Source organism: Macrobrachium nipponense, chromosome 20 (genome assembly GCF_015104395.2).
Source record: "Macrobrachium nipponense isolate FS-2020 chromosome 20, ASM1510439v2, whole genome shotgun sequence".
Lineage (NCBI taxonomy): Eukaryota > Metazoa > Arthropoda > Malacostraca > Decapoda > Palaemonidae > Macrobrachium > Macrobrachium nipponense.
The window spans coordinates 43,021,364-43,037,380 of NC_061089.1; the positions used below are offsets into that span (position 1 = coordinate 43,021,364).

The 16,017-nt window shown below is 35.5% G+C and overlaps 1 protein-coding gene across 1 annotated transcript in view; it reads left to right on the forward strand.

The window, feature by feature from the left end:
- LOC135225180 (thrombospondin type-1 domain-containing protein 4-like) overlaps positions 1-16,017 on the forward strand; it is a 325,897-nt gene that overhangs the window by 293,359 nt on the left and 16,521 nt on the right. Inside the window, 4 exon segments of the mRNA XM_064264457.1 lie at positions 7,843-7,996; positions 8,285-8,455; positions 8,839-8,985; positions 8,987-9,065. Coding sequence (XP_064120527.1) covers positions 7,843-7,996; positions 8,285-8,455; positions 8,839-8,985; positions 8,987-9,065 — 551 coding nt within the window.

Sequence of the window (16,017 nt, forward strand, 5' to 3'; positions counted from 1 at the left end):
CATAATAGATATATAGATAATAATCTAATATATATATAGATATAATATATCTCTAAATATATAATATTTAGATATATATATCTAGATAATAATATATATCTATATGATATTTAATATATAATATTATATATATATATAATATATACATCTATTAAATATATATATATATCTATATATATATATCTATATATATAATTATATATATTATATATCTTATATAATATGGATAATTATATCTTAGTTATATATATCTATAGATAAATAGAATAGATTATCTATATATTAGATATCAATATATATATAGATTATATATAATAGATATATATATATCTAATAAGATAATATAGATTGAATATATATATAGAGATATATAATATATTATATTATAATATATATATATATATATAGATATATATATCTATATATATATAGATTATATATCTATATATAATAAGATATAATAATATCTATATATATATAGATAGATATATATTCTATATATATATTAGGATTATATATCCATTATATTATATAGATATATATATCTATATATATATAGATATATATATCTAATCAATATATAGATATATATATCCATATATATATAGATAATATATCTATATATATTATCTATATATATATCGATTAGATATATATCTTAAGTTATATATCTTATATTCATTATAATATATATCTATAATCTAATATACAGATGTATATATAATATACTATATAATATATATATATATAAATCTATAATATATAATTCTATATATCTATTAGAATAGATATATTCGATATATCTATCGATTAGATATTATTATTTATACATATAGATATATGTATCCTATATATATATAGATAGATATATCTATATATATATATATCTATATATAAGATATAGATAATATAGATATATATATATATCTTATTATATATATATAGATATCTATATCTATATATATATATCTATCGTATCTAGATATATATATATTATATATATCTAATATATATATAGAATATATATAATAGCATATATTATATGTATAATATCTATGTATATATCTATATAATATATCGATAGATAAATATATATATAGAATATATTATTAATATATATATATTTTTTTTTTTTTTTTTTGGATTATAATTATCAAATATATATTTATCTTATCTATTATATATTATATAGATCTATATATATAGTATATAATATATATCTACATTATATAATTATCTATATATATATCTCTCTATATATATATAGATATAAATTATATATAGAATTAATATATATATATATATATCTATATATTATATATATATCTATATATATATATATAATCTATATATATATAATATATATCTATATTATATTATATAAATATCTATGTATATATTATATATATCTATCAATTATATATCTATATCTATAGATATATATCTATATTATAGATATATCTATAGTATCATAATAAAATATAATTATATCTTATATCTATAGATTATACCTTATATATCTAATATATAATATCCTATATATATATAATGTCTAAAAATCTATAATATAATATTATTATATATCTATAATATATAATATGTATCTATATATAGGTCAGGGGGGACCAAAAAGTAGCCTCACAGATTTAAAAAAAAAAAAACAGAATAAAAAAAAATTTAATTTAAATAAACGCATAAAAATTTTTGTCAAGGACATGAATAAGTTGGCATATTTAAGAATGAGGTGACATGAAAAAGGATAAAAATAAGTAGCAGTATTAATGGCACAGTATTAATTTTCTATTGAAGAGTACTTTGAATGACAGTTCATGAAGTAAACTGTGAGGCTACTTTTGGCCCACCCTGTATATATATATATATATATATATATATATATATATATATATATATATATATATATATATATATATATATATATATATTATGACTGGTAAAAGTGTTCTGTAACAACAGAATTCCATCTAATAAAAGGACCATAAAAACACCAAAATGTAGAGAGAAAAGTACTATATTTCAGAGACTGCTGTCTCTCTTCGCCTCCTCACTACGGACCACGTATACAGGTATCTGATTTCATTCTGTTCCGACATTGCTGCCTATAATAGCGTGACTCATTTCCAACAGACTTTTACGCAAGTTAAATAACCTAATAGATATAGCGCATGGAATAATCTTGAACAACAAGACAAAGTTTTAAACTTATCCAACACCCCCCTTACTGTAAATCAACATTTAGTTTTAAATTAGGCTATCCTTTGCCCTTATGCCAGACCGCAAAAACAACCTAGACTTCATAGTGGCTTTTGATAAATTCATATCTGACAAAAAAACTACAGCCGTGAGAGATATGTTTTAAAAGGAGTGTTTACTAAATGCTTTAACTGACCTTCATAAGAAATATCCTGTTCCCCGCAGATTCATGATAGCCATCCACTCGCTAAAAAAAAGTTAGATGTTATAATAAGTAGATCCGACAAAGACGGCAAAATTGTAATAATGGACAAAGACTTCTACCTCGACAAAATCAACCAGCTCCTTAGCGACACAAATACTTACGAAAAACTGCGAAAAATCCCCGTCCATAAACGTTCCCACAGAATTTTTTCGGAAAGTAAGATTAATTGGCCAAGACAAAAAGAGTATTGAACTATTTAGAGAAATTTAAAGTAATTAATCCTAAATTACCCTACTTTTATGGTCTTCCCCAAAACTCACAAAGACAATCTTCCATTCAGACCCATCGTTTCATGCGCCGGAGCTTTCAATTACAAAATTTCTAACTGGTTTAGCTGGCCTCCTTTCTCCTTTTTTAGGCACTTTTTCTCCCAGTCACATCAAACATTCGGAAAGAACTTTTGTCACAAATTCAGAGAAGCCACATATACCACTTCACAACATAAAACTTTAAGCCTTGACGTAGACTCCCTATTCACAAAAGTACCAGTACAGGACGTTCTTCAGTTTTTTGGGAAGGGAAAAATTATCCCCCTATTCAGATCATTTCCCTTTGGCACTTGACAAAATAATAAAGTTAGTTGAATTATGTGCATCTAATAAACGTATTTTCATTCGGGGTGGGAATCATTCTACAAGCAAAAATTCGGGTGTAGTATGGGTAGTCCTTTAAGTCCTATTTTAGCCAATCTGTACATGGAATACTTTGAAACTACAGTAATAAATGCAATAAAACCCAAAAAAACATGCCTGTGGATGAGATACGTGGATGAACATACTAACATTTTGGGATAATAAGTGGGGTAATTTTAATGAATTCCTCTCAAAATTAAACGCATTAGTGCCCAGCATCAAATTTAAAGTTGAATGGGAAACAGACAACAAAATTCCTTTTCTTGATGTTTAATAATCAGAGACACGACAGAATACAAATTTACCATATACAGAAAACCAACGTTCTCACTTTCATATATTCACTACTTTAGCTATCATGACAATATATCAAGATAGGTGTAGCTAGCAACCTATTCTTAAGAGCTTACGAATTTGTTCCCCAGATTTCCTGGAAAAAGAATTTGAACTAATTCGCAAGCAACTTTCATCTTTAAAGTATCCTGACCATATAATTGAGAAAGCAATTCAAAAAGCAAACGTAATTTTCTACCGACCCCCTAAAGACAAGTCCAGAGACACACCCAACAATAAAATAAAAATTCCCCACCTGGAGACGATTAAGAGAGTAACTCACACCCTTGGGGAAATCCAACCCTTTTGCATTTACCTACCCAAATACCTTAGCCAAATCCCTGATTAACGTCCAACAAAAGACATCGCCCAAAGACTCTGGGGTATATGAGATCCCATGCTAGGACTGTGACCAATCTTACATCGGATTTACAGGTAAATCACTTCCCCAGAGATTAATACAACACAAACAGTCAGTTAGGTATGGACAACAGAACTCGGCTATTTTCAACCATATAAATGAACATAACCATAGAATAAACTGGAAATATGTCACGTGTAATTTATAGCGAGCAACTGCCGGTACAAGAGTCAAATGATGGAATCGGCCTTAATAAAAGAGAAGCAGGTAATGAACATCTTCAAAAGGGAATTGGACATCGGACATCGTCGACGCAGTGTTCATTCAACCAACGCCTTAAGAAGATTAAAGGAAGATTATCAGCGGGGGGTGACCTAAATTGGCTTACTTGTGGACGAATCTCTTGGTATAAATACCACCTTTTCTGCAAACTTTTCTCATCCATATACCTGAAGAGAGAGACAGCAGTCTCTGAAATATAGTACTTTTCTCTCTACATTTTGGTGTTTTTATGGGCTCCTTTTATTAGATATATATATATATATATAATAAGTATATATATATATATATATATATATAGTATATATACTAGATACATGTATGGATGTTTGGATGTATGTGTGTGCGTGCTTGCATGTATGTGTCTGTATGTGTATGTGCGTTTGTGAAAAAGAAGCAATTTAGCTCCGCCTCTTAATAATTAGTGGTTGTTACGGGTAAAATGTGGAAGGTCACAGGTAAGGGAGACAAATCCGCCTGGGAAATTGAAAATGTCAGTAACCTAAGTAGTGTTTAATTAGTCAGGTCAGGAATAATTGAGGTCTTCCTTTGATGTCGAGGAATTCTCTCTCTCTCTCTCTCTCTCTCTCTCTCTCTCTCTCTCTCTCTCTTTTCTTTCAATATATGGAAGATCATAGGAGAAAAGTAGAGCAGGAATTTATTACATTGATTATTATGGCGACACACTCAATTTCATAAGTATAGTATGTTAATTGTTATTTCAACGACTGATATCGTAACCCTTTTCACTCTTAGACGGCGTTTCAAGTAGTTGTGCTAATTGAAAGGGGTGTCTTCGAAAGTTCCTTTAGTTCATTAAACTGTCTCTCAAAATGGTCAGCAAATTACTTATGTGCAGTGCCTCAGTAGCAGTTTTAGACGCTGTACAATCACCAGTTTTATTCCAAAGTGCTTAACGGTTGGTGAGAGTCAGTTTCTTATTTTTATGTGAAAACGACCAGAAAATATTTTAAGAAAAGAATATAAACCAAAGAATAACATACACACATACAAGCCCTTTTTCTCAACATTAGCGTCAAACTCTGAGCAAGAACTTCGTGTAAAATGATTTTGTTAGGTTGACGTTAGACGACATACTGTTACTTGATAGGCCTGCTGCGCATGTGTAGAAGCCATTATTTCGTCTCGTGGGGCATTTTAACAATATAACCAGTTAGATAAATCTTCTCTTTGCGTCTCGAGTAAGCAGCTGGCATTTAGCATTTATGATTCATCACTTATGATGTAGCACATTTCGGGGTTTGTAAATTAGTGTTCAAAGCATCAACTGACTTGGGAAGTCAGTGGAGGACATGAAGGATATGATGTAGTATTTTGATTTGATTTAATTGGTCTGACACTTTGAATGATAAAAACAGACACTTGTGTGTCGTAAATTAGAAAATTATACTTCAAATGAGATATGTGGCATACCAAGTAAATTAAAATTCTGAAGGTTAAATGAGAACTTCAGCAAGCAGTTCAAAACAGCTGGATAATGCTCTGACTGATGGTTGAGAACTGGTAGTGTTTTATTATATAAAACATGCACGTTAATGCATTCAAGTTAATGCATTGCTTAAACTGTTCAGTTACGGCATCTGTAAATTCTATAACCCTTAGGTTATTGGAGTTTATAAACTGAATTTTTTTACAAGTTGTTACTTGGGGTTTGTATTTTGTGGGGTTTGGGGGGTTTTCATTGAACATTTACTGAATAATAAATATATTAATTAGGACAAACTTCCTAAAGTGCCACCCTTTTTCAGTGAGAATTGAATGAAAGCGACAATAAGTAGCCAAGTTACCATTCAAGAGGAAAAAAGATGACGCAGTCCAGTTCAAACTATTTATATGAAAAGAAAAAAAAATTATATTCCCGGTATCGTGGCGGTCGATATAACATCATTCTACGGAAATCAGATAATCGGATAATTATTCCAATGAACAACACATCCCTCATTTATCTTAATGTCGTAAACCTTCACTATCATTGGCGGTCTCCTCTTTCCTTCCCTCCACTAAATCCTTCACCACCTCAACTGCTGCAGGAGTCGTCGGCATCCTTAGTACCTTTTGGCTTTGGGTCTTGGTGCCCCTCGTGGCCGAAGATTTGTGGCATTGTCTACGTTACCCTCAACGCTAAGGTTCGAGCGACGGCTCGGGTGAACATAATAGATAAGACTGGCGAGTGTTGCTCCAGTGACAAGTCGCTATTAGGTTTGAGTTACAGCTTGTCATAATCTCGTCATGCGGTTAGAGGTATTCGACTCGAGACGATTTTCTTGTTGCCGGTAAAGATTTAATGCGTTTTGTAAGCACGTATTTTATGCGTCTGTCTGTCTGTCCTCCTGCCTCCTTGCGAGACTGGTCTGAGAAACACAAGACGGCTGAAACGCGAGATAAATGGAACTGTTGATAATGCGTCAGAAAAAGAAAGTGAGCGAGGTACGTGGGTCAAGAAGGCTGACCTTAGCCTTCACATGATATACTTGCTGTTAGGAAAAAAGGCTATATAAAAGGCATCTAAAAGAAAGCTATTTTTATGTTAGTGAAGGCACAGCTTTATTAACGGGCGTGTTTGTTTTCGCATGGATGTGTATGCGCGCTCGTGTGTGGCCGAGTTAAGAGTCAATTGAGTTCGCTGTCTTTTTGATGACCGTGACATCAGTATTGCGCTGGTCGGGTTAAAGGCTAGGATTTCTCTCTTATTTATGACTGCTTTCTTGATGTGGGCGTTGAAATGGAAGGTCGCGGGAGATGCATACTGTTTATTCAACTGCTGTTTGCTCCATTGGGACTTGTTTGTTTATTTTTTTTATTTTTAATGTACTTACTTGATACCATTCAGTAGCTGATCTATATTGTTGCCGCCTTTTTAAAATTTTTCCTTTTGTTTTCATTATGATCCTTTTCCTTCTCGTTTCAAAATTTGCTTCTTTGAAATTCCATAATTCCGGAAGATGTGCAGTTATCATATCTTATTTTTTCTACACGTACAATATCACATAAAAGGTCTTTACACATTACAGTTCGGAGGATACTGCAGATTTAACAGACGACACTTTATCTGCTTACTGTTTTGCCTGCCATTATTTGTATTAGAATTCACACGTCAAATCCCAGTGAAGGGAAGCTTGTATCCGACATATTTAGTGTTTCAAAGAAAGATATCTTTGTACTATAGAGAAATTTTGGGTAAACCTAGGTCCTGAGTAAGTCATATAAGAGCATTTTTCTTACTGCCATTTTATATGGTTTAAAAAGTGAATCTATAAGAAAGTCATTAAATTTGATTCAATATATGCTATAAAAAAATCAGAAAACCTTTCAAAAATGAAAATAAATGACTGAGCACCACCCACTTGTGTATTCAATACATATAGAAATGAACGATTGTGTATCAAACATACAGAATTTAAGCGGCCGGAAAACTTAGATAACCGATTGATAGTTGTTAGAGCTGGAACCTATAGTGAGTGTATTGCTGAAAATAAACGCCAGAGGCCAAGCGCTGGGACCTATGAGGTCATTCGGTGCCGTAAATGATGTGGAAACAGTTATGAGAGGGTGGAAAGTAAGATGGAAGAAAAGACAATATGAAGAGGTGAGGTGGAAGGAGTGAAAAGGTCGCAGCTGTGGGCCGAGGGGACGCCGAAAAGAACCTTATGTAATGCTTGCAGTGCACCGCGTGAGGTACACTGACGGCACTACTCTCCTACAGGGTAGTGAATTACTGATTGTCATTGACACCCTTTCAGGTGGGTGCCAGAACCATGGGGACCGTGTAGTGTGACGTGCGGTCTGGGCGTACAGACACGCCATTTGTCGTGCAAAATGAGGCTGTCACCGGATCAGTATATCAGCGCTGCTGAGGCTGCATGCCCTGCTACCACCTCGATACCCAGAGCTCAGGTAAGTGTTGATGAGATAAATTTCCCTCGTTGTTCAGCTAATCATCTGAAAATCTGTTTACTCTGTTGCTGTTGCGATAACTATCTTCTGTTTTAAAGCAACGGGATACGATGGTTAAATTTTATCAGTGAAATTCCGTGCAATAACATGAAAAAAAAAATTTCCTGTGAAAAATACGCATTTTTAAACACGCAAGAGAATGAAGTTTTCCTTTATTATTAGTTATTCATAAAACAATAAGCTAAAAATCCATAAAAATAAGCCAACACATAACGTTTCGAATTTCAGGTTTGCGAACTTGCTTCCTGCGACAGCGGTCCTGCCTGGAAGGTGGGCGAATGGGGAGCTTGTTCCGCTCAGTGTGGTCTCGGAACCAGGCACAGGCCTGTGTCTTGCTCTACCATCCAGGGACCTGTGGCGGAACATCTTTGCGACAGGGAAAAGAAACCCTCGAACCAGGTAATTTTTGAACCGTAACACTATAGACCTTGCGTAACACCTTACGCGCCCCATCGCGTATACTGATATGCGTATTATGTATGCCAGTGGTCTTATACGCGTATATGCTTGGTATCCGATTCAATACTTGAATACAATTTATATATACTTATAAGAGGGAAGTGCTTTTTTTGAGTGATACCATACATGAACACTTGTGCATGTATGCTTGCATGTAAACGCCTATTTGCAATACTTACACACACACACACACACATAGTGACATTTTGATTGTTACTCCTGTCAATACCTCACCCCCACCCCCCCACCCACCCCACCCCACCCCATAAAAAATTCTCGAGTTACTCAGTATTTTCAACGCCTTCGTGCCTGACCTCCGGCAGGAGCTTTGTGATATGGGATCCTGTGCGACAGACACCTGGTTCTTCTCGACCTGGGAAGAGCGGTGCTCTGAAGAATGCGGCGACGGCGTCCAGAGGCGCCGAGTTCATTGCTCAGGTGATGCCCTTGACAACCAGGTGACCGAGACCCTCCTGCGACCCCGAACAGAGACCGGCCACCACAAGGGCATGCACCTCCGACCGAGGGTGCGGGGGCAAGTGGTTTACCGGTAAGTGGGAGACACATATTTTCGATATTTTAGATTTATTATTATTATTATTATTATTATTATTATTATTATTATTATTATTATTAAAAAGATGAACCCTCTTCAACGTGGTACAACCCTCACAGAGGCCATCGACTTGAAATTCAAGCTTCCAAAGAAGATCGTGTTTATTTGCAAAAAGTAATAGAAGGCAATAGAAAAGAAGAGATAATTAAAAATGAAACCAATAAATTGACATAAATAAATAAGTAAATTCGGTAAGTAATGTAGTGTGTCTTTGCTCCATTTGTATTTGTTAAGGGAAAAGATAAAAAAGGAGTACTTGGAAAAGTTTATTAATATTCGTATTTAATTATAACATAAGCAACATTGTTATGCCTCGTTACTAATTTCTTGTCATTCACCATTGAAGGATTAGCAATCAATGATAATGTATTATTTTTGATTGAAGATGGAAAGGCCCTCGAAAGATTCCTGCTGTGGTTTTCAAACGTACATGTGCATCATATTAAGAACGAACAAAATTTTGGTCTCCACCGAGCTATCACGTCACTGTTAACCAATTTTACCTATGATTCCTCACACTTGTTTTCAGATGCAGTAGCAAGACAAATTTAGTTTTAAAGAATTCTTTTTAAAATTCACTAACAAGACATTTAGATTTTTTACATTTTAAAATGCAACAGCAAGACAATTTGGGTATATAATTTTTAGTTTTTATGATTTTTTTTTTTTCGTTTTTTATGGTTATTTAAAATGCACTAGCAAGACAATTTAGTTTTATCATTTTCCCCCCTTGTGCACTAAGCAAAAATACCATTTGTATTCCTATATATATATATATATATATATATATATATATTAATTATATATATATATAAATATATATTATATATATATATATATATATATATATATATTTTGTTTTTTAAATAAAAATGATAAATGTAATATGTATGCAGTTCATGTTCCAATAGCACCGTATTCCAGCATGAATATCAAGTAATGAATGGAAGAGGTTATGGTCTTTCAATTTAAAAGGGGTCACAAACAAAAAAAAACACTGCAAATGAAATAATTTGGGGGAGTCGCAAAAATGATGCAAAAACTTAGATACCGGCACAGCAAAAAGCCCGAAAAACAATGTTTCCCTTCTTCTCTCTGTACTATGTATAAATGTTTTCTAGGCAGAGTTTCTCTAACAATTTTTGTTGTAGGCAATCGCCTTTCTGGCATTAACTTCTTTGATGTAGACTTTTTCACATTTCCTTACTTAAGCTTTCAATAATCCTTTCTTCAAAGTTCCGGATAAGGTATACGATTCGTGGTGTGTTTTCCATTCATTGCTACAGTCTGTTTTCGCCCTATCTCGGCTTTCTCAAGCAAGAAATAATATGTACACAAAAAAAAGATTAAGCCAGCCTTGTGCTGGCACGGCCTTTTGCTCCTGGAGCACGTAATATATACACAATGCTGTTTTGTTTATTAAGCTGGCCCTTAGGCCAGCACGGGCTCTTGCTCATAGAGCAACCCGTAAGTATATACACACACCTCTGCTCTATTTATACTAGCAGGGTTGGATTTTGGGGTTTGCCTTATTTTTCATTTACCATTTTGTTTATTTATAAATTATGGGGTGTGGTTAGTTATCTACATGCTAAGATTATGTTAATGTTAGTTCTACATTCTACTTCTACATCTACATCGTCTGTCTCTAATAAAATTATTGATTTCCTCTTACGTGATGTTCTAAGCGTGGCTCCATTCGGTGTTATTGACCTTGACCTTGGATCCCTCTTCTCGTTCGGCAGATGGTAACAAATGATCAGCTTCAGTTGTGCATTTAAACTTGGTTTGCTTGTGGCTATAAATCTGCTTCTGTTATAGTACATTCCGGGATATGAATTGCTTCTGTATTTTATTTTAGTGTTTATCCATCTTGTAATGATGATTTTCTTGTGTTTGTCTGTGTAGTGTTTTGGAACATGCTCTGTTTGTTTTTCTGTGGTATGTAATCTGAGAGTTGTAGATGTTTTCTCCCATTGTAGTTTTTCTCTGGAAGGACTGCATTCTTCCTCGGGGCAGTGAATTCATAAACTATATTAGTGGCGATCTTTCTTTAGGTATGGGTGCTAGTGTGCTTATTTCTCATTACAAAGTGATGCTAGCAGGTTTGGTTTGCAATACACCCATATGCTTATGTTGGGTATAGGGGTTCCTGCTTAACAATTATCTTTTTTTAATGACCTTAATGATGTTTTTTATTGTTCGTTGTTACAGCTAGTTTGGTAGTAGTATATAGTTATAGTTGGTAGTAGTATATAGTTATCTGTTGTCCTGTCTTCTCGTCCGTGTTGGTCTGTGGTGTTGTCGTGCTTGTAGTATCTGTCAAAAAACTTTCATATTTCCGATTGCATCGTGTTGTCTTCAGACTCGTTGCTTGTGAGTAACTATTTTTGTAATTCTGTCTGATCCAGGTGTATCCTTCCACGTGGAGCAACGGGGTGAAGGCTCGCTATACATATGAGCAATTTACCAAACCATTTTATAAGCCTTAGGGCATTCACCTCTCCTGTTCAGGCAACGACCGATGTTAGTGGCCTTAGTGTATCTACCTGTGTGTTATATTTACTTGTTTCGTTGTTTACTAATATATCTGAAAATGGAAGTTCTTGGTCTATGCGTGTTTTCTGTGGTTTAAGTTTAGTACAGATTTTTCTGTTAAGATTCTTTTTAAAGTATGAATATCTTGTCTTTGTTTGTTTGTTTTAATGAAAATATCTATGTATCTGTCATATATTTCTGGTTTCTCGTGACTATTGCAAACAGTGTCCTCTAAATTACCGTGTACGTGTTTGCCATGAGAATGCGCAATGGGGAACCCGTGGGCCACACTATCAATTTTGACAGTATAATCCTTTGTGGGGGAAGAAATGGCGCTGCTTTGTGCACGCTTCAAGCATTGTTTTCTTATGGTCTTCTCTTGGATTTGTGGTGGGTTTTTTTTGTGACTGGTACACGTGTTTATGAATTATGTCTATTGTGGTGTCTACAGTTAAATAGTAAAAAGGCTTTCATTTCAACGTCCCATGGAAGCGATTTCTATGGCACAGTAAAGACACAAAAAAAACAATAACCCATGCAGACCATTCATAACACAGATCACATCCCCCACCTACAAAATAGCCAAGACCCTGCACGACATAATCACACCGAACATACTGATGAGACACACTAAGAGCAGCAACAGAATTCATAGATATCCTGAAAACTAAGCACACCCACCAAGTCGCTTCCATGGACGTTGAAAGCCTTTTTACTATTGAACCTGTCGACACCACAATAAACATAATTCCTAACCACGTGTACCAGTCACAATAAACCCCCAACAAATCCAGAAGACCAAAAGAACCATCCTCAAAGCGTGCACAAAAGAAGTGCCATTTCTTCCCCACAAAGGAAAATTTATACTGCCAAACTGATGGTGTAGCCATGGATTCCCTCTTTCGCATTCTCATGGCAAACGCGTCCACGGGCTAATTTAGAGGACACTGTTTGCAGTAGCCACGAGAAACCATAAATATATAACAGATACATCGATATTTTCATCGATGTATCTGTTATATATTTATGTATCTGTATACTACACTTTACCATAGAACACAGCATAGACCAAGAACTCCCATTTTCTGATATATTGGTAAACAACGAAACAAGTCAATACATCACACAAGTAAACATACACTAAGGCTACTAACATTGGACGCTACCAGAACGGGAGAGGTGAATGCCCTGAGGCCTATTAACGGTTGGTAATTTGCTCATTTGTACGGCGAGCCTTCACCCCACCCATCGGACCACGTGGAAGAACACACTTGGAGCCAGACAGAATACAATAGTTACTCACAAGCAACGGATTTGAAGCCAACACAATGAAATCAGAAATACGCAAATTTTTTTTAAAGATACTACAAGCACGACAACACCACAGACCAACACAATGAAAAGACAGGATAACAATTAACAATATACCACTACCAAACTAACTTGAACAACGAATATAACAACAACAGCAACATCATCAAGATCATTAAAAAAAACGTTCAGCCACGAGCCCCCTATACCGACATAAACATTTGGGTGTATTGCAACCAAACCTACTTGCATCACTTGTAATGAGAAAAAGCACATGCGCACCCACACCTAAGAAAATCACCACTAATGTGGCTTATGAATTCATTTGCTCCGAGGAGGAATGCATTCCTCCCAGAGAAAACTACATTGGGAGAACATCTACAACTCTCAGACGAAAATTACTTGCCCACAGAAACACATGAACCATGTTCCAAGACTATCAGACAAACACGACAAGAAACCATCATGACAAGGTCTGATAAATAACACTAAAATAAAATACAGATTCAATTCATATCAGGACAATAACTATAACAGAAGCAGTTTTTATAGTCACAAGCAACCAAGTTTAAATACACACAAACCAAAGCCGATCATTCTTGACCGTCTGCTCGAACGAGAAGAGGGATCCAAGGACAAGGTCAACAATGCCAAATGGAGCCACGCCAGAACACCAAGCAGGAAGAAAAACATAATTTTATTAGGGACATAAGATGTGGAATGTAGATGTAGAACTAACACTGTAACATAAGTCTTACCATGTAATAAGGTATAAAAGTTCTTATGAAACTTCAAAAAACCCTTTTAGTATCCTTATTGTACAGACAAAAACAAGATTATTTCATTCATGTGTACTTTTTGTATCTTGCAAAATTTGTGTAATAATTGCATGCAAACAAGTATCCCCTTATGGATGCCTCAGGCGAGTTTAGACGGATCACACTCAGCCCATTTGAGATACTTCAGACTATAACAGTCAAATTTTTCAGTCACATGGGTGGTATTGACAAGAGTGACATGTTGACCCACCTCTACAAGACCCCTACAAAGCAAAAAGGTATTACACGAGGCCCTTTGCATACATCCTGGACTTGGTTGTCTGTAATTCCTGGATCCTATACAAGAACAACTTTATGGCATTGTAATGCAACCCTATGCCCCCTCAAGGAGCTCTGCCTTGACATCTCTCGTTTTGGCCGTGAAGCTTCAAGAACCCAGCATCAAGGTCAAGAGGAATTTCCTTGGAACCCGAGATGTCCCTACACCGAAGCAGGGGCCAACGTGCACTAGTGCCTAGCATTGAGTCCGGCCAGGATGCCACTTCTCTACATATGCCAAAGCATGTCAAGGTTAGACAAGCATGCAAGCTCTGTTCTGGCAAGTGCCACATTCACAGATCCTGTTGGGAATGCGAAGTGCAAGGTGGCACTGTACCTTACAAACAACAGAAATTAGTTTTGCACTGTTCCATAAGGTAAGGTGGTAATTGTAAATAATAAATAACTAATCCATCTCAGTGTTTTTTTTTATACAGCTATAATTAAATTTAAAATAACTATGAACAGTACAAAATCATGCAAAAAAGTAAAAAAAATATTGAATAAAGTTTTTAAAAATATAACTTTTTTTCCACTTTTTTTTATTTGTACCTTTCATAGCTATTTCAAATTAATCATAGCTCTATAAAAAGAAACACTGATAATGAATTAGTTACTTATTATTCCCACAATTGCCACCCCTACCATTATGGGAACAGTGCAAAATAATTTCTGCTCTCTATAAGGCACAGTGCCACCTTGCACTCTTCACACACCCAACGGGATCTGTGAATGTGGCCCTTCCCAGAACAGAGATTGTATGTCTGTCTAACCATGACATGTTTTGGCATATGTAGAGAAGTGGTATCCTGGCAGGACTCAATGCTAAGCACTACTGCACGTTGGCCCCACTTAGGTGTAGTCACATCTCGGGTTCCAAGGAAATTCCTCATGACCTTTTAGCTCCGCAGCCCAAAGGAGAGATGCCAAGACAGAACTCCTTGAGGGGGCATAGGCTTGTGCTGCAATGCCAGACAGTTCTCCTTGTATAGGATCCAGGAATTACAGACAATCAGGTCCAGGATGTAGCAAAGAGCCTCATGTAGTACATTTTTGCTTTGAAGGGGGTCTTGTACAGGAAGGTCAACATGTCACTCTTGTCAATACCACCCATGCAACTGTTGTACTTGTTGATGACATATGGACAAGGCACAGGAACCTTCTTCTTCACTTCCTTGTCATACCGTTCCAATTCACCCGCTGGCTTCGCCAACATCAGTGAACAATTGTCACAATTCTGCTTGTCCTTCCATCTAGCGACAAGGATCCCATCAGAAGAGATGTAGTTTCAGTGTGCCCCTGGGTACCAAACTTCTTGCTTCATTCTCTTTGGACAGACTGTTTCTCCTTGGCAGTGCCCACTTACTGTCAATTGTACTGGGATCCTCAAGTACTCGCCAGCCCTACACTGGTGAAGTAGTTGTCTGCATATACAGCAGAGTTCTTTGGGTCTTGACCTAGGTGACAACAAACATTGTAGTGCCCGACATCTTCTCCTCCTCTTCAGACAGTCTTGTATGGTGGTCCAAAAGGCAGACTTCCCCTGGTACATATCTGTATACTGGGACCTCAGGTACTCGGCCAGCCCTCACTGGTGAAGTAGTTGTACGTATACACAGCGGAGTTCTTTGGGTCCTTGAGTGTCTTGACCAAGGTGACAACAAACTTCTTAGTGACTGACATCTTCTCCTCCTCTTCAGACAGTCTTGTATGGTGGTTCCAAAAAGTAGACTCCCCCATGGTACATAAGAGTATCATGGACAAATCCATCTACGCTGAAATGACAGAAGTTTGCACCCCTACTTTTCCAGCTTCTTGGCTACATACTGGCAAAGGTTACCAGCCATGGTCCCCTTGTATGCAACCATGGCCTCATCATTAGATTGTACAGGAGTCTCATCAACCTTCAGGAACTCCCTGGTAACCTTAGTGAAGAGGGA